Source organism: Lipotes vexillifer, unplaced genomic scaffold (genome assembly GCF_000442215.2).
Source record: "Lipotes vexillifer unplaced genomic scaffold, Lipotes_vexillifer_v1.1 scaffold1359, whole genome shotgun sequence".
Taxonomy (NCBI): Eukaryota; Metazoa; Chordata; class Mammalia; order Artiodactyla; family Lipotidae; genus Lipotes; species Lipotes vexillifer.
Genome location: NW_006771596.1, coordinates 306,501 through 327,053, shown reverse-complemented (window position 1 = coordinate 327,053; position 20,553 = coordinate 306,501). Strand labels below are relative to the sequence as shown.

The window sequence follows — 20,553 nt, the reverse complement described above, 5'->3', positions numbered from 1 at the left end:
CCGCCAACCCGTAAACACACACGGACCTCCGGGCGGTCTGGCTCTACTGCTGCTTCAGCATCCTGGACGCTGTCGACCTGCCCTGCATCTCAGAGCTGCCCTCCTCCTTCCTCCCTCCTCCCGCCCCAGCAGGGCTCTGCTCTCTCGAGTCTCCCTCTGACTCTCTGAGCATCTCCTTCCTCTCCGTCCGGCTGCCTCCTCTGACTGCACAGGTGCGCCCGTGCTCCATCTTAGCTGTCTTGATAGCAGGGTGTATTAATTAAGGTTCCCTGCGGATTTAGGGCTGACCTTCAGAGGTCTGCCACTCCTTGCTAGGTAAAAACTTGTATGTGTGTGTGTGTGTGTGTGTATGTGTGTGTGGAGGGGTTGGGGGATGACAAGAAGTGAAGAAAGTTGCACGAGTTTCTCATTGTGCCAAGTAAGCATTTTATGCTACCTGGGGCTGGTGTGTGTGTGGTTCAAGGAGAGACTGCTCGCAGCCAGAGCAGGCTGGGGCATTGGCTCCTTCCGGCTCAGGGCCACCTGGTACCCAGTGCTGAGGGCATCACTACTTGGCATCCTTGCCCCCCTTCGTGACTCCCCCCCTGCACCGCTGGGCGGCTGCTCTGGGTCTAACCACTGGATGTCCCAGAGGCTTCTCCAATATAACCTGCTCAAAACTGGTCCCTCCTCACCTGCCATAGCCTGCATCACTTAATCAAACTACTGCTAACTGGGGACATGACCACGTAACTCAGGGGCCCGAAGCAGAGAGGACTCACTTTCTGGAATCCTTATCTCCCATCCCCCTCCATCACAGTGGCCCCAAGCGCGACTGAAATAGCTCCGGAGCAGAGTCATTCTTTCTCTGCTCCCAGCCCCTTCCGTAGGGCAGCCCTTGATCATCGCTCACTTGAGCGCTTGAACCAGCCTCTGGTCTTAGCCCCCTCAGTCCCTTTCCCACAGTTCTGCCAGAGAAAAGAATTCCTCAAACACTGGATCATGTAACTGATGATAACATCGGAGACTGCTGGCTCCTGTCGCCTACTGAGGTAGATCCAGGCTCCTTTCTGTGACGTACCAGGCAATTTGCTGCTCATCACTCCACGCCCTCTTCCCACCTCTGCCTGTCGCCACACTCCAGCCCCACTGGACCCAGCCCCAGGCTGAGTCCTTCCTCCTGCAGCCTGGAACCTCTGCCCCTCCCACTTTCAACCTTCAGGACTGAATTCAGCGGTCACCTCCTCAGGACCGCTCCCTGTGTTTCCAGAGCATCTTGTTCCTCCCTGAGGTCAGGCACTGTCCTGTCACGTTAGACGCATCTCTGCACGTCTGTTGCTCCACAAAATGAGGAGCTTCTGCTCAGCAGGTGTCACCCTAATCTGTCTTTATGACTCCAGCACTTAGATCTGTGCCTGAACTGCAGGAAACATTTGTCAAATGAAAAAAGTAATGACTATAGTAATATAATGTCATTGCTTCCTTGACAATACCAAAAAAAAAAAAAAAGAAAAGAAAAAAACTACATATATAAAAATCACATCAAATTTACCTTAAGCATGTTACCTGAAAAACTAATTATAGGAAAAGGAAACCTAGTTATTTATCTATTCTAAAATTTCTTTAATGAAAGTGATTTTATAAAATGATTCAGGCTGAAGGGAATCTGTCAACTTCATAATTGTGTTCCTTAAAAATTTTAACAATAATAAAAACACATCTTTGTTTCCAAATCACTTTCACTGATATTAACACATCTGAACCTAACAAAAACCCACAGAAGCTACAGTATTTCCAAATCGAGCTTTTCTCCTTTTTGGGAGACTCACGGAGAGCAAAAAAGAGCCATCTTTCTTCTTTTCTCTCTCTCTCTCTCTTTTTTTTTTTTTCCCTTGCCTTAGTTAAAATGCCATCCTCTTTAATCTATCCAATGACTTTGTAAAGTTGTGTTTCGGGTCTTGCTGGAAGCCAGGCCAGGCCCCTTCTGTGTGTGGGAACACTCACATAATTGGCGTGCAGTACAGTGAAGAACTCAGGGTTGGTGATGAACTTGACAGCTGGAGACTGCAGCAGCAAGGTGATTTTTTGTGAGTTCACTGGAGAAAGTGACCCATCTCTCCTCAGATCTGGAAAAAGTGAAGCAAAGCAACTAAAGGCATTGGGAAAAGATGGTTTCAAATAGAGGACTTCTCTCTTGTGGCACCAGCAGCCCACAGGCTTTCACCTGCACAGCTGGAGAGGACTGTTGTTTTGAACAGTGATCTGACCAGCCGTCGCAGTGATAGGGCCAGGTGTCCTATCACTCGGTGTCTGTCAGTTAAGAATCATTATTTCCTAGGAGTGTTCCTGTACAACTTCAGTTAGGATCAAGTCCTTGAATACCTCATCCCTTTTATCCCAATGACTTTTTTCTTACTTTCTTTATAAGTTGCTCACCATAGCTATGAGAATTTGTTTGCAGAAAGGACCACAATTCTTCCCCTCCTTGCATGCCCATTGGTATGGAACTTTGCAACCCTGTTGAATCGAGCTGGCCTTGTGCCTTGCTTTAACCAACAGAATTTGCCAGAGGTTCTGAGCCAGGGTTTTGAGAGGCCTGTGGGTCCCCACTTTCTCTCCCTCAACACGAGAACAGTCTGTGCAAGATGAAAAGCCATGGGGAGTGGGGACAAGCCGCCCCGGCTGAGGCCACATCAGGCCAGCCAGCTTGCAGCCAATTCCACAGCTGACCAAGGATGCAGGTGTGAGCCCAGTGGCCTGAGGAACCACCCAGCAGGGCTCAGCTCAAGTTGCCCACCTGCAGGATTGGGGGCTAAATGCATGGCTGTGAACTTAAGCTTTGGATGGCTTGTTAAACAGCAAATGCCACCGGATCCGATACCAAACCCAGAAAGAAATTTTCTGTTCCTTTTTCCTCATGTTTCTAATTACTCCATCACTTCACTACATCTCTCTCAGAGATTAATAGAAATTAATAATAGAAATACATAAACTAGTCAGTTTAGTTAGTATATCTGATAAAATGAATAGAATGGAGGCAATTAAAATAGTTGGTGGAACTGTGCACATACATATTTAAAAGAGGGCGTGAGAATGTCCACTCTCTCTGCTTTTGCAGAGAGAGCTGAGACCTGGCAGTACAGGAAGCACATGGCTGTTTGCTCCGAATGTTCTAGAGCCGTCAATCTGCCATCGTTTACCCAATTCAAAAAGAAACTGGATTATTAGGATGTTACAGTAATAATCTTACGCTATTACAGGTATAAAAAGCAGAAGCCAATCTCTTCAGAGAAAACAATCTTATGGTTACCAAAGGGGAAAGGAAGGGAGGGGATAAATTAGGAATTTGGGGATTAACAGATACACACTACTATATATAAAATAGATAACCAACAAGGACCTACTGTATAGCACAGAGAACTATATACAATATCTTGTAATAGCCTATAATGAAAAAGAGTCTGAAAAAGAATATATATGTATAACCGAATCCCTTTGCTGTACACCTGAAACTAACACAACATTGTAAATCAACTCTACTCCAGTTAAAAAAAGAAGTCAATCTCTTAACGCCTTTTGAATATTCTCATCTGAGTTCCACTCAGGCAGATTCAAAGAAATGAACACCAGACCCCCCCCCTGTGGATGCTTATGGTATTTGCTAAAAAATGCTCCCAGCCGGCCATGTATAATCGTAAGCCTGCCGGTTCTCTTTACTCCCAGGTTCCTCCCTCGGGGGAGATTGTATTTCATTCTCTAAAAAAAAATTTTTTTTTACTATTTCCTATTTTTTTCAAAAACATCTTTATTGGAGCATAATAGCTTTACAATGTTGTGTTAGTTTCTGCTGTGTATTTTATTCTAAATGCAAACAAGTCTTTTTCCTATTGTTGTCATGTGGCTCCTTGGAAGCAGGCCATGAATTCTTATTGCATGTTTTATTTATAAGTGGAAAACATCCTTAGGACACCAACAAATAAATTTACTTAATAAGAAATGATTAAGCCACCAAAACCAAAAATTGCCTTGATGCATAGATGCAAGGTCTCTTCACTGTGAATCCACTTTCCCTTTACGTTCCTGGTGGGAAACTTGTGTCTGTTTTACCCTGCTGGTGCCAAGCCTCTTTCTCCCGCTGGCCCTCGCCCACGCCCCGCTTTCCTTACCCCATCCGCATCCCAGGAGTCTGGGCCCATCCTGCATACCTGTGCTCGACTGAGAAGATTCAGCCTCTGAATCACTCCCGCCACCTCCTCCGCTGCCTCCTGCTGGGACCTGCTCACAACTTTGGCTGCCAGAATCTTCCTCAGGCCTCTCTGTAGCAATGGTTCGCTGAATATTTTGGTACCTTTGTGTCAGAAAGTGCAAAGACAGGAGTTAACTTTGGTTTGATGGCTTGTTGAGGGGCTGATGCTCTGAATCAGATAAGTGGGGAAATCAGTAAAGAATTGTCCTGGAGGTCAAGAAACGTCAGGAAAGAAATGCTCAAAATCCCCACAAGATACCCAAGACAATTAACACTACAAGTATCTCTGGATGATTTGATTTCTTTTTGTTTTGTAAGCTGTGATGAGTTTCAAGTATGGTGACTTCAAAAAAAATCACCCTGCATTAAATGAAATTAGGCTAAATCTAAAATAATGGTATGGGAAGGAACTTAAAATATTACAGCTGAGATATCAAAGCAACTATCCCTGATGGTGACAAACTAAACTAAAATAAAAGTTCTACTCACTTGTTTTTATTTAGCAGGTAACTGACAGGACTGGCAAGGGGTGTGCAAAGGTTACATGCTAAAAACACACTGGCAGACAAATAAATGCTTTCTGCTTATTTGAAGGCTCCTTTGATTTTTCTTTCCAAGTTGGGGAATCAGTCAGTCAGTTGGCCAGTCAGTTGCCTAACCAGGTGCTTACTAAATATTTACTGACTTTTCCTGGCTTTGTCTGGCTCTGCGCTGGACTTTCTGACCAAAGAGAAGACTGGAACGCGATCTCGCCCTCTGAACCCTCACGGTCAGGACAGAACAAAGATGGGAAATGCACATAAACCATGACTCTAGTGAGGTGAACAAGCTGCCCTAGGTGTGTAAGAGGTGTGGACAGAGACGAGGAAACACCCAAGGCACATGCGTCCTGAAGTCAGAGTATGACGTGTCGGGGAGCTTGTAGGGAAGGTACACGGAGGAAATGACGTGTGCAAAAGGCTTCAGCTGGGAGAACTCCGAGAAGGCTGGTGGTGGCGTCAGGATGTGTGGGCCTTGGGCAGTGCCGGGGAACCAGCAGGGGTGGCAGGGAGCGCCTAGCAGGTGCTCAGCGGCGGCTGGAATGTTTTTCTCTAGGCCCAGGTCCTCCAACTTGAGCTGCATCAGGATCACCTACAGGGCCTGTGAAAACACAGGGCTGCCGAGCCCCATCCCCAGCGTCTCTCTGATTCAGCAGGTCCAGGGATGGGGTGGGGGAGGCAAGAATGTGCATTTCTGACTAGTTCCCAGGTGATGCAGTTTTTGCTGCTGGTCCGGGGACCAACTCTGAGAACCGTCACTGTAGGGGCTGAGCAGCTGCTGGAAGAGAGAGGCACGTCCAGCTCTACACTGACCCCCACCTGTGTGGAGGGCGCGAGAGGAGAAGGCCCTGGAGTCGGGGAGAGCAGCTGAGAACTACTGCATCGCTCCAGGCTGGAGATGCAGAAGCCTGGAACCAGGCAGGGGTGGTGGAAAAAGCTGGGGTCTAAGGATGCTGCTGGGGGCAGGGGACACCCACATCCTGTAGGGATACTAAGATCACCTATATCTGCCCACAAAACACTCACAGAAATTTCCTAAACCTCCCTGCCTAATTCACATGGTGTTTTGTAGGCAGGTGTCCAGCTGTCTTGTTCTTTTTTGCTCTGCTTTGCTTCCTTCACTCTTTGTAGCCCCTCTTCCTCCTACCTAAATGACCTTGACTTTGCCTGCTGTCTCTGGGCCCCACCAGGGCACAGGACAGGAATTCCGCTTCCCTTTTCCTCACGGCACAGCAGGATTGAGGGAAGCTGTCAGACTGACGAGACCTTTAGTGGCAGAGTTTGTAATAACTTTACATGTAGACTCAACAGAATTTGGGACCTGACTGGGTATGGAGGTTGGGGAAGACAGAGGAGACAACTGTGAAGTTCGAGGCGCCTGCTTAGAGCAGGTGGCTGGAGGTGCCGGTACTGATGAAGAGCATGTAGGACGGGCAGGTTGGTGGGAAGATTTTAGTGTGGATATGGACATGTTGACCTGGAGGTCCTTGAGGTCACACAAGTGACAATAGCCAGGGGGGCGTTGCTGTATGGGTCTTGCGCTCAGAGAGGTGAAGTGGGAGTGGGGGAGGAGGCGTGAAGAGGAGGGAGCCTCCGGGGAGCAGCGAGTAGCCAGGTCGCCATGTGCAATCCAAGGTGGGGGCATGGGGAACGTATTATTACACGGACAAGGCCTTCCATGGCAGGGAGTCTGAAGACTAGTGACCTCTCCTTGACCTTTAGAGAGGAGTTTTGGGGACTTCCCTGGCGGTTCAGGGGTTAGGACTCCACGCTTCCACTTCAGGGGGCACAGGTTCGGTCCCTGGTCGGGGAACTAAGATCCTACGTTCCACCCGGCCAAAAAATAAAAAAAATAAAAAAATAAAAAATAAAGAGGAGTTTTGTTCTCAAGTGTGGTCTCCAGACCACTTGCCAGAGAATCAACTGGGTGATTATTATAATTACAGAAATTGAGGCAAAATTGAAATCTGCATTTCTAACAAGTTCTTCAGGTGGTATTATCTACATCTAGGTTTGAGGCTCTCTGGTGCGGGGCTTTCTTTAAGTTTTATTTTATCTAAAGAGACTCAGCCACTCGCTCCTGACACCTGGCGGAAGATGGCTCTGCCTGCAGCACTTACTGGGAGGCATTGCTGAGAAGGCCTCTTATGAGAAAATGTGGAAGGGGTAGGAACATTCCTGAGAAGGCCTCTTATGAGAAAATGTGGAAGGGGTAGGAATGAGCAAGGAATCGGAGAGAGAAACGCTTGCTTTTATTTACCCCTCCACACGCCTGTAGCAGGGAGGCTGTGGGGAAGGTGCAGGCTGTCTGTCTGTGATGTTCTTTTTGCTGGAACTCAAGTAATGCAGCCACACGTGGGGTACGCAGTGGGCCAATGAGAAGCCGCCTAAGCTTGTGACCTTGACCTGGGAGAGGAAGGGGGACTGCCAAAGACCAAGGAAGCTGCTGTTGGAGGATCCCCTAAGTGGCTCAAGGCAGGCTGCATTTTCCAAAAGTGGCTCAACAATATTTTCAGTCCACAGCTTCTTCCAGAACCTGACTACTCTCCTAGTAAGAGGTAGGATCAATGTCCCCTCCCCTTGAACCTGGGAAGGTCTTGTGGCTACCTGGACTAACAGACAATAATGAAAGTGACAGCTTGTGATGGAACACAGAGGCCATACTGTGAGGAAGCCCAGGCGACATGGAAAGTCCACGTGGAAGTGCTCTGGTTGACAATCACAGCTGAGATCCCAGCCGACAGCTGGCAACAACCTCCAGATATGCAAGTCTCCAGCCCAGCCACCCTCTGACTGCAACCATGAGGTACTCAGAGAAGGGTCTCACTGAACCCAGTCAACCACGAGAACCATGAGAGAGGATGATACTCATGAGGATAATGGTGATAATAATCAGTTATTGTTGTTTTAAGTCACCAAGTCTGGGGTGCTTTGTTACTCAGCAACAGATACCTGGAAAGGGCTTAGACAAACCTCACACTGTAGCCTCTCTTTTACTTCCCAAGTTGCAGCGATCCCTGAAGAGAATTTTAACGAGGAAATATAACTTTATTTGATGGAAATGTCAGCAGTTTCACAAACTGCTTCACATGTCCTCCGTTGCACCTGGTTTATCTCACGCCTTACTAAGTCAACAGCCTCAAATCCCAGGTGCCAGACCCAACCCCTGGCCTTTGCTGAAGTCAGGACAGTCTTGGGGAAGCAGGACACACAGCAGTTGGTGGAGGACCACCCAGCAAGGGCAGGGCTGCAGCCTCAGAGGCTCTCTTTGCTCTAAAGATGAGAGAGGGGGTCAGAGAGTTGGTTCTCTTCGATTTCATCAAAAATTATCCTTCAGGGGCTTCCCTGGTGGCACAGTGGTTGAGAGTCCGCCTGCCGATGCAGGGGACACGGGTTCGAGCCCCGGTCTGGGAAGATCCCACATGCCGTGGAGCAACTAGGCCCGTGAGCCACAACTACTGAGCCTGCGCGTCTGGAGCCTGTGCTCCGCAACGAGAGGCCGTGACAGTGAGAGGCTCGCGCAACGCGATGAAGAGTGGCCCCTGCTCGCCGCAACTAGAGAAAGCCCGCGCACAGAAACGAAGGCCCAACACATAAATAAATAAATAAATAAATAAATAAATAAATAAATAAAATTTAAAAAATCATCCTTCAGTGTCCCCCCTCACACTTTATTTTTTTGCAGAAAAAGGTTAAATATTTATATTATATAGGGTTTATGGAAATTGGTAAGGAAGTCAGCTGGAATGTCTAATTTGCAAAGGGACACACAGAGGAACACACACAAAACCAAACCAGAAATAAAGAAACCTTCCAAAACCAAACGGAACTGAACCAAACCAAACAAACAAAGCCTATAGGAACAGACAATTCTCACGGGAGAAGCTAAAATTGGGAAAAGAAAAGCTCATGAAAACAGAAGTTGGCCTTCCCTCCAAGAAGTGAAACGTAAGAAGCACCAAAACACGAGGAGAATCACTTAAGTCAGCAAAAACCCACCAAAAGATGAGATGGAAGGCAAGGTATTGCTGCTAGCAAAGTAAATCCGTAGAAACACACTTTAGAAAACCTTTAAGCATTGCTATCAAATACCAAAACCACACAGATCTCTCTTGGCCTGCTCTTCTGGGAATATAACCCTAAAGAAACACTCCAAGACAATCCTAATATTTTACATACACTTGGGCCTTATCCAAAATAGTGATTAAAAGCAATAAGTGAAACATCCAACAATATGTCAAATTAAATAAATTATATCTGTTCATTGGAATACCATCATTTACGTGATAATCTTAAGACTATGTAGCAATATGAAAATGCTTGTAATGTAAGAAGTGAAAAATGAATATAAAGCTATACTATCATTATAGCTGTATAAGGACTGTGCATATGAAATTTGAAGATAGTTAATTTTTTAAAAAAAGCTAATCCTTCGGGCAGTAGGATTATAAGCCTTTTTCTGCTTATTTAAAACTTGCATTTCTCAATAGTATAATAATTTTATCCAAATAAGTAAAACATCAAACTTGAGTTGATGACTTAAAATGAGACTATGTATTTATATTTTCGGTTTCCTCAGTAAATGTTTGCGAAGAAGGTAGAGTTAGTTTGTTCAGGATATTTTGAACGTGTAGGAATATGAACTCGGGAAATGGTCTTGTACTGAGTCCTGGTAAACTCTGGCCCCATCCAGGCACCGGGATGAGGGACACAGAAGAATGAGAAAGAAGGTAAGGACAGTTACCGGTGGCAGGCATGATGGGCCATCAGTCATGGGGCTGCAGAGGAGGTGGCCACTGGCTCTGTGCGGAGAGCTCTGGGGAGGTTCCAGGGACCATGTGACATTTGGGTTGGGCTTTTGCAGGATGGAGATGAATGCCAGGTGGAAGGCACGCAATGAGGGACTTTCCTGCAGTGGAAGCGTGTGGCAAAGCCACAAAGGCCACTTAGGGGGTGGTCGAGGGAATGTGGTCACCGCACACTACTTTGTCCATTCCGCATTTCGCAGTGTGCGTCTCCTTGCATAAACACATTTGCCTTTCACAATCACCCTGTCAGGAGTCAAGAGAAACTCCTTCTTGCAACACTGAGAAATAGTTCCATCTTGCTGTGAGAAGGCGATGAGTGTAAATTTCTCCTGCTAACCAAACACATGCCCCGCTGTGTGTGATCACATCTGCGATGGATAAAAGACTGACAGTATACCTTCTGTGGCTGCCATTATCAGGCCAAATCACTGGAAAACTTTAAACGCTTGAAAGCAATAGGTTAAAATAAGCATTGAAGAGCCTGAATACTTATCTGAAGGCTATCTGACCTTCCCTAGGCAGGATTTTTCACAAGAAATAAGCACTTTCTCAAATCGCTCAGTTCCTTTTCTTTTTATCTGTCCACATGGATGCAGCAAATACAACTTGCTATTCAGCAAAGTCTGGTCTCTCTCAGCATGTTCAGCTCCACTGGAGGACAAAGGGGTTTACACATCAAAGCCTGCACATTTCTCTAGAGGCCTGGTTCAGGATGGATTTGGCCTCATTTTTATATTATACAACCTGAACATCGTGAACGAACTTCCAAGGATTTTTATGTCACGGGTCAAGGTGTTTACCTCTGCTTCTGGTTCACTGTTTTGTTTTAGTGTTCAAACTACACCTCTTGTAGATATAGACTGATGCTGCTCTCCGTGTTTCTTAGTCGGGTAAATTATTTCAGCTTATCTGTCTGGCAAGACAGACCTTGAGGCTATTTCTGCCTATGGCATCTGAAAACAGTCTCTATGTAAAATGAGCTTGCTGTGTCCTTTGCATTTTTAGTTGTAGGAGTCTTGTTGCAATCACCATGAAAGGACACTCCCATGGATTTTGGTGCATTTATATTTAATATGTTCTTCCCTGTTATATGCTTTCTTTCTGTGGGAATGACTGGAGAAATACACTGCCAATGAAAACCCATTATGGTTCTTATTAATGACTTGAACACTCAGGTACTGATGGGGAAAAATGGAAAGCAAATGTCTTCCAAATGCTCAAGCAATAAAAGAACCCCTGGTGATTTTCACCTAAAGCATCCTTCTCTCTCTACAACAACAGTAACCAGAAGTTCAATTTTTTGTTTCTGTGTAATTTTAATAGGATTGAATTGTCTACTTTTTTTTTTTCTGGAGGCTACAGTTAACTCTCAAAGGATATTTGTTATCAATAGCTGTGTCCCCCAAACCCAGTTAGTTATTCTTTTTAGTCCCTCTCCACCTTTTTCCTTTATTTTATACTAGCAAGACGTCATGTGAATACAAATGAAGCTGGGCCTGCAGTCTGTATTCCTGGCTACTAAAAGTATCTAAAAGCCACAGCCCTGTTCTTAAAGAAGCAAGATATTGGGTATGATGCTCGTACTAGCTTAGGGCACGGGAGAGGTGCTGTTTAGGGTTTCATCTGCATGTTGAAAACAAAATGACATCTTTACATACTTACTAAAAACTAGTAAGGGGTCTAGGTTTTAGACAAAACAATTCTCAAAAAGTATCTTTAAATGTTTCTCTTTCTATGATGAAAGCTTTTTAAGAATGTATATTTCTGAGTATACAGCAATTATGGGACCAGGGTAGGCATGAATATAGAGATTTATGAGACAGCTTTTTCTCCAGGCAGCTTTTAGTATTCTGTTGAACCTATCCTTGGAATGTTTTCAAACTGTTTGGGCTCTGGACCTGTTTGAGAATCTTATGACAGATATGTATGAGTCTGGTAGATAAATGTGCATCCATGTATAATTTTGCATATAGTTTCTGGATGGTTCCTGGAACACTGACACCCTCAGTGAATACCTGGGTGGGGGTGGTCCATGCGCCCTTGGCTAAGAACACCTGTGTTCGAGCCTGGGCCGTCAAGAGGATTCCCCATCTTTAAATGACACTTAGGCTTAGCTTGTCTCCTCACCAAATTTTAAATCTAGCTTTCCAGGTACTAACTATGAATGGGTTAATTGCTTTGCAGTTTCCTCATACAATCTGAGCAGGAAAGTATAAAAGGGGGTTTCTTTAGCTGCCCTTCTCCTTTCACTGCTTTATAGGGGCTCACCGCATGCAGATCACCCACCGCCTGTTCAGTTGCTCCATCTGCTGGATGGACCCGGATCTCCGCATCCCGTCAGGGGTGGCTGCTGATGTGGGACGCTGCCAGGTGGTCGTGCGGTTCACGTGGTCCACATAAAAGACCCGCCCGTGGCTGTCAATGCGAGCTTCCCAGTCTAGTGCATGACGAAAAGGCAAAAAGAAAAATCAAGGACAAACTACAGATCCATGTGAAACAGACACCACTTCCAGGTCTTTTGCAGTTAGAACTCACCCACTGGTGACTTGCTGAAGACCAAGCATTGCCCAGAACACCTGGGTGACCTCTGAGGCATTGGTATGGAGTTGGCATTCCAGGAAAGAGCCCATGGGACTCAGATTCTCTGCTGGGCCATTTTAAACAGTAACTGTGGATACTCAGGTATGACCTGTGTTAAAATTCTAACAATTTCTAAAGAGAAAATGGAATGTTTATTTCCTTCCTTAAAAAATTCCGTCTTGTCAATTTTCTTGGCTACTCAAATGACAGCTGGAAGACTGGAAATGTCCTCCGGTGACAGCTGACACTCTGATGCTGGAAAAATCCTTTCTTTGCTAAATTTGATGGAGGATGGCTGCTCAGAAGGGAATAATGGCCCTCATATTAAAACCAGGTTTGACTACAGTTCTAAAATGCACTGTATGTATGTGCAGCTTCATATAACCTCTATCTAATACTTAGCAGCCTTAATTGATTGCCATTCCTCTTGAGAGAAAGAATGGACACATTCAATACTTAGAGTTGTGAATTCACAGTGTATGTTCAACCCACCTGTGGCTGCCAAATATCCCTGGACCAAAACGAAACCAATCACGACTATTAACTAGCTTTGAAGTATCTCTCTGTTGATAAATAACTATCCCAAACAGTTAGAGGGAGCCCAAGATAAAGCTAAATTCCTTTACTTCTCAAATTTAAGCAACAGCAACAAACTAAAAGGTGGAAGCATAGATGATACAGTCCATGATGAATGTAGGAGCTGGGCTGGGGTGATAGGATGAAAAAGTGCTCAAAACTGAGAGAGCTGGAAGTCATATGTACACACCTGAGCTTAACAAAGATGAGAAATGTCTGCTGTACAGAGATGCGCAAAGCTTTTAGGTTCCACACGTAAAACTGTGGTGGAAATAACAGCTTCATGATAAAGTTATGCTGAAAAATACGTTAGACTAAAGAAGAAAAAGCAAAAATGACTGCAAATGAGGAAAACCATTCAGGCTTTTAAGTGAGAAAACTCATAGCTTTTGGGAGTAGGTAAGACGTTTAACAATTCTATTGAAAAAGTATCATTCAGGTAATGACATAGCAACTCCCAATTGTTTTTAAAAGGAAAAACTCAATATATTTGGTATAGTTATGGTTTGATATGTGTGTGGTTCAAGCTGTTTGAGAACATTATGGCTTATGTCTGACATTTACCTGAGGGATTGCCAAATAATGCCCAAGGAAAACTAAAAATACCAGAAAACACCAAATTCAACTTATAAGACAAACTGAAGAAAAAAAAAGTGGTCAGATTGTATAAATATATTCTAGAAGGTTGTGATTAAAATTGACTACTAGATGATCCAGTTGTCAACTGTTAGTTGTAAATGTTAATTAGCTCATTGATGAAATTGTATATTTGTGTAACTACTAGGTAATTAATCTCGAGCGAAACATTAAAAAATTTCAGTGATTTCCAAACTAGCAGCAACTGGGCTTTTTTTGTTTTTTCTTGAACCCAACATGACTGTCATCCAACAAAGAATGAGCATTAATCTTTGAAGAGTATCGTGTTACTCAATTCAGTTGAACTCCTCCTCCTTGTACTATGAACTAGAGACCATGCCAGGTCCTGAGGACACATTGCTGACTAACACACATCCCTGCCCTCCAGGTGCCCACAGTAAAGGAAGGATTCCTTCAAAGACAAGCCTCCAGTCTCATAGATTCTCCAAGGAAAATAACTCAAGTATGGTGCAGTGATAATAATAATTTCTCTCTATGAGTTTCAATATTTCCAAGGCACTCACAGAAAAGAATGGCAAGCCAGACAGTTAGGCCCTCTTGTCAATACATTAACTACCTGGAAGGCAGAGTGCTAATTAAAACTCTTGTAAATAATCAGAAAATAATAGCTAAGCGCAATTAGAGATTATAAGTCTGTTTTCTGGGTTGCTTTGTAAAGAACTTGCTTTCACATACTGTATAAATAGTATTGCATAAAGAAAACATGTTCCGGATGGAACTTCAGGCCTCAGCATGTCCGATGGACTTGGCCCTGTGATGCCAAAACAGACTCCTGAAAATGATACCTTTACCAAGGATGACCTTGGGACAGTTAGAGTTATTCATGTGTGTCGATTCATTTGTGGCTGGGGAGCCTTTTCAGATATTAAACTATATATTTTCCATGAAGTCTAAGAACAATGTAGAGCCTAATGATGTATCCTATTTTAATTATTATACCAAGAAAAGCCTGTAAATTTGTACTTTTACGTTAACAAGTGCAACACCACGTTTGTAGTTTAGACCTTTATCCTGAACTTCGGTTGCATCTCACTGTCTTCTCGACACTGATACCTGGATGACATCTCAAATATAACACGATCAAAACCAAGCTTCAGCTCATTCCCACCCAAACCTGCTCTATCTGCAGCCTTCTCTTCCTTTCTCAGTTAAAGGAAGCTCCATCCTTCCAGGTTAAGACTCTTGAGGTCATTCTTGACCCTTCTCTGTATCTCACACATCACATCCAATCTTTCAGCAAATCTACCCACAATATATCTGGCCAGAATCTGACCACTTCTCACCACGTCCTCTGCTCCCCACCAGCTCAAGCCACCACTGTTTCTCACCTGCAAGAACCTTATGTTGGGTCTCAGCCTTCTATTTTTCCTCCTCACAATCTGATGCCAACACAGAAAACCTTTTAAGTCCTAAGTTAGGCAATGTCACGTCTCTGCTCAAAAACCTACAACGTCCCCCTTTCATCCACAGTAAAAGCCAAAACCCTTAAGTGGTCTACAAGGCCCTAGGGGATCTGGGCCCCCGAAAGACGGACCTCTTCCTGCTGCTTCCTCGCTCCCAAACCTGCTCCATCCAGACACGCTGACCTTCTTGCTGTTTCTCAAACCCACCAGGCAGGCCGCTCTGTTTGCTCAGAAAGCTCTTCTTTCCCAATACTTGGGTGGATAACCTTCTTACCACTTCTAAGTCTAGCTTCAAATGTTGCCTCGTCAGCGAAGTGTACCCGACCACCCTATTTAAAATGGCAAACCAGCCACCACCACATGCTCCAGATTCCCCTTACCCTGCTCTGCTCTTGTTTTTCCACAGCACTTAAGACCATCTAATGTGCTGCACTGTTTCTTCATTTATTCTTTTTATTGTTTATTATCTGTCTCTACCAGCCTAGACTGTAAGCTCCTTGAGGGCAGGGATCTTTGTCTTTTTTGCTTACCTAGAACAGTACCTTGCATAGACTAAGCATCCAATAAACACTTATTCAATGAATAACTATCTGATGGAGTCATCCATGTACTATGTGAGATTAAGAAAATTCAGTTGTTAGCTTCACTACCAACTTTTCTAATATTTTTCAGTGTCACATGGACAGAAAATTGAAACCTATCTGGAAGAAATTTATTTCATTATCAAAAGCAGCTTATATAAAGCAATTCTTTAAAACAGAATATATTATATTCAATTATCTATAATATCTGTTTGTATAACTAGTTATTACTCTTGCATGGATTGAGGGTCAGTTCATGTACACACCCACTGATAGGTTTCCTTGTTGTGGGGAAAACGTTCCTTTCTTGGAGAGAACATGCTATAGGTATTTTTCTAAGTAGGAAGTACCTTCAGTGACACTGAAATTTTACTATTCATTTATGGAATATCCATAAATCAATGTATAAAGGAAGAAATCAGGCATCCAAAGTTAAAGAACATAATGTTTGTCTTGGTCTCTCCAAACAAATGTGGTACTCCTTTAAGTTATTCTACATATTAGAGACAGTGTTTATCACTGATAAATTACAATTGAATAGAAGAATGGTGTAAATGTAAAATATATCACATTGCCAAGAATAGATGAATTAAGGAATAAACCTTTCTTCTTTCAAAACTGTAATGGCTTAATGTAAGCACAGGCAAAAGAATGGAAAGAAACACTGATTCTTTGCATCCTGGAAAGATCTTGCAGTTGTAAAAGTTATCAAATTTTAAAGGTTATCTTTGCTTGAAAAATAAGCCCAAACCAAAACAGGGATGTTCTAGAATTCATGAACATATCTGATGCTAAGTGAATATTTAATGTCTGGGGTGTCATTTCCTTCTTACAAATGTTATATATAAGGGAATATTATAAGGGTAAATTACACTGGAATGATATCTAGAGACTACCTAGTCCAAATCTAGCATTTAGCAGATGAGAAAATTAAAGCTTTACTTTACAACTAAGAAAACTGAGTCACTGAGATTGATTTTCCCAAGTTCAAATGACCAGTTAGATAATTATTAATTACACATTACAGTTACCAGGAGAATGTGCTATTGAATTCTATCCCTAAAGATGATATTTTGCCTGGAAACCTCTAAGAACTACAGAAAAAATTTGAGGCTGTCACCTATTGGTGCAAATTAGAGTAAGGAAAATGCAAGTTCATGGGTCCTGATGGGTTGAAATGTTTTATTACGTGGAGATGCTTGAACCATAAAAGGTCCCATGGAGAATAATAGGATTATTCCATCTTGAACTGCAAACTTTTAAATATAATATAGTAAAATTTGCGAATTAAGGGTCATGAACAGTTTGCAAGGCCTAGTCAAGTCTTGTAAAGAAATGCTCTCCATTTCAGAAGTTGAAGGGTGCTGAAAATACTGGGTTTTCTCATTAAGATCACATCCTGAAACCATACGACAAAAAACCAACCAACCAAGCAATTTCTATGGTAGGAGCCATATTGGGTTTTGATCACAGTGTGAGGTATGGAGTGGAGGAAGAGTTTGGATGTTTATATACAAAGTTCATACTGACCTGCTTAGACTTGATGGGAAGTTATGAACATAGATTTTCAAAACTAAAGCTTACTTGGTGGAAGAGGCTCATCGATTGTTGGGTAGTGATGATGTTCAGGCCTCAAGGAAGGAAGCTGGCTTACTGGCTGGGAATTATGGAGTATAGGACATTCACCTACGGACAAGATAGTCGAGACATTCAGATTCATTCATTGCCATGGCAACGTCAGCAAAAAAGCATGACTGTAAAACAAACTACTGCAAGAAAAAACCCCAAAGAGTGTGCAATTGGGGAGATTGGGATTGACATATATATATATATATATATACACTAATATGTATAAAATGGATAACTAATAAGAACCTGCTGTACGAAAAAATAAAATTAAATTAAAAAAAAAAAAAGAGCAGGCAATTGATTTTTTTATGTGTCAGTTTGCTACATACAGAGTCATTCATGAGCCAGTGAATAGAGGGAACTATATTTTTTAAGAAACTCGAAAAAAACAGCCAAACACTCCATGGCTGTGATCTGTACCGCAAAAGATCAATAGGTAGGATTGGGGTCTGATTCTGTAACCACCTGAATTTTCTTGAGGGGAAGGCAGCATCAGAAAGGGACACAAGAGAAAATGAGCAGAGCCTGAGTTTAGCCCAGGAAAAGAAATAGGACTTTTGGAGGGAAGGGCAGCATTTATAAGGTCTCATAAAAGTTCAAGGGATCTGTGCAAAATGACAGCTCCTTGTTTGCATAGGTTTCATCGGAGGGCTACCCAGAGGCCATCTTTCAGAGATTTTGTGTTTGGAATGAAACTCTCAGCTGGTGCCTTTCTGAGATGGGGTTAAGGAACTAATGGGCCGAGAAGGTAACTTCTTGTAGTAGGAAAGCTAGGGGCTGGGGTACAGAGCCAAGGAGCTATGGCATCTCGTGATTGTTCCAGATTATTCTGAGGAAGAATCTGATAAGCCAGGGTGTTCTGGAAAAAGACAAGAGACGAAGGAAGTAGATAAGAGGCAGGAAGACCGAGACAGGAAAACTTGAAACACAGAAGTGGGATAGACGGAAGAAGAAAGACAGACATGGAGAAATTTTAGAAATAAACATATCCACAGAATGCGCACCCTCAATTATAACAGACACAGCTAATATTACTCTCAGGCAGACTTATGATGAACTGAACAATGTTGTACAATGCAGTTCCTATTTCACGATGTCCTCAGGTCCTGGTAACACTGCCTGTAGACTGGCCATGTGGATGGAAGGCCTACAGCACCAGCTGTTTGGGTCACATGATCAGAGGCAATTGATTTTGATCTCTAGGGAGCTAGAAGGGCCCAGGCCACGAGATAGCTCTCAGACTGGTAACCCCCCACTAACACCACCCTGGATTTCTCACAGTAGCCCCTTTTGGCCAGAGGACAAAGGTCGGGCCTTTTCCTTCCTCTGCCCTCCATGGCTGATGCAAATACCAAGCGTTCCATTATTCCTTGGGCCAAAAAGAGAGAAACTGTGAAAAACAGTGGTTAAGATCTTCGTGGGACCTCAAATTTCAAAAATATTCCCCAGAATGTCCATACATGGAAAGGATGCTTATTTCTTCTCACTCTAGATCCACAGAACTGATTTAAAAACATAAAAGAAATTAGCTAGGAAGGAAGTTAGATGGATTTAATTTAGCCATTTGATTCCTAGAGCTAACTGGAAAACAAAAACAGGGATGTATTCAGGAACAAAGCGTCCTTTTAAATGTTAAATATGTAACATTATTTCTTGTGCAAACTCTGGTGTGTGACTGAAATTCTTGGGGTCCCTGGAGACTAAGGAAAGTCAATGAAGGTGCCCCTCATGCCGGCACATAGCTCCTTGCAAACTGACTCCTGTTTCAAAGCTGGGCTCTGAATTTAGTGGATACCACACTCACGTTTGTCTTTATATATGTTTAGTGTCAGAAACTAAAAAAACAATGGTACAGTTGTTATGTCACCAGCTGCTGCATTTTTAATTTAGTTTCTTCAAAAAAAAGAACAACAACAAACTTACCTCATCATAATTAATTCAACCAGTCAGGTTAATTACTCCTCCAGGCTAGTGGAAACATAATATTGTTGCTTGCTGGAGTTAATGGAGCTGACCCCACCTGCCTGTGAACCCCAAGCAAACGCAATGATGTGACTGATGCATCTCAGCCAACGGAATGAATGGAGCGCACAGAGGAAGCAAGCAATTCTGTTCTGCCAGGGGCCGCGGCTCCACACCAACCCCTTCACCTCAAACACAAAGCAAGTGTGAGACCTGCTAGACCTTCTGAGAAGGAAGCCCATTCTAATTTAAAAGGGAGCCTGGCTGCTCATCTACCTGGAGGAACCCTCACTCAGTGAGAAGCTGGGCGCTTCATACGAATCACCTCATTGAACCTTTCCGATAACCCCTTAGGGTACGTTCTATATTTGTACCCATTTTACACGTGAGGCTTGGAGCAGTTAGGTAACTTGGCTAAGGTGTCATGGCTGGGAAGTGAGAGGGACTGAATATAAACCCAGGGGAGCCTGATGGCAGGGCTGAGCTCATAATCATATTATGTTACTTTTTTCATTTGATCGGCAGGTTTTAAAAAACCATTTTATGTTGAGATTTAAAAGAAACGGTTTTTATGGAGGGAAAAGCAGCAAAAAGTAGATAAAGAAGACATCCTCCACAAACTGCTGCAGACTCATCTGCGGGGGCATGTATATAGCACATCTACTTTGGCTAACCTTGGGCAAGAATTTGCAATCTTCAAAGTTACCGTGAGGGGGCAGCAGAGACTCTTATGGGAGAAGAGGGCGCACATGCATATAATCAGGCACATGTGCTTTCTTTGAGCAGATGCCCTTGGAAACATGGTGGTCAGTAGGGGACAGATCTGCCACGCCGATCCCATTAGCCCCGGGGACGCACTACCAAGGGAGAGAAGAAGTGGCTGGAGAATGTCACATGCCAAGGTACGCACAGCTTTCCTGAGATCAACTGTCCTTCCCAGGAATCCTCACGTTGCCCTTGGTAACCACCACAGTGAAGCATGTAGGTGCTTCTTAACTTTTTCCGAGTTTACAATCTGCCAAAAATTCAGGAAGCTAGAAATTTCTTTACAAACACAGACTTCCACTATGGCCCTGAAACACTTTCCTGTCCTTTCAGTTAAGGGGATGGCTTCCCCCTGCTGGACTGTTAGGCCCTCAAAGGCATGGGCAGTGTCTTTTTTTTGTTGTTGTTAAACATGCTTTTATATCAGTGTATACTGAGTCAATTTTCAATTACCCATGTGTGGACTGTCTCCCAACATGGCGGTCAAAGTATACCCATTGGCTACAACGGGTTGACAAACTCCGAATCCAACCTTGTTTTTGTATGGCTCTGGGCTAAGAATGGTTATTATACTTCTAAAGGTAAAACTGTTTTTAAAAATACCCCTTGCGTGAGAAGAGTTTTTTGATTTTGCCTCTTGACCAACAAAGCCTAAAAGTTTTACCACCTGGCCCTTTACAGAAAAAATTTGCTGAACTTTGGTCTAAACATCCCTGGCAGCTCCGAGTTGTGCCATTGTATGGGTGTATCCCCTAAACTCCTTGTAATATACTTATTTGTAATTCTATTGTAATTATTGAGTTCCTTCCACACAGATCTACTGCTGAA

The 20,553-nt window shown here is 43.5% G+C and overlaps 1 protein-coding gene across 1 annotated transcript in view; it reads right to left on the bottom strand.

Annotated features, from left to right (window-relative positions):
- Window positions 1-20,553, bottom strand: part of HECW1 (HECT, C2 and WW domain containing E3 ubiquitin protein ligase 1) — a 263,731-nt gene that overhangs the window by 97,528 nt on the left and 145,650 nt on the right. The window contains exons 9-12 of the mRNA XM_007446985.1: window positions 16,954-17,055; window positions 11,859-12,009; window positions 4,185-4,327; window positions 1,984-2,105 (exon numbers count right to left, since the gene is read on the bottom strand). Coding sequence (XP_007447047.1) covers window positions 1,984-2,105; window positions 4,185-4,327; window positions 11,859-12,009; window positions 16,954-17,055 — 518 coding nt within the window. The remainder of the gene's footprint in view (window positions 1-1,983; window positions 2,106-4,184; window positions 4,328-11,858; window positions 12,010-16,953; window positions 17,056-20,553) is intronic.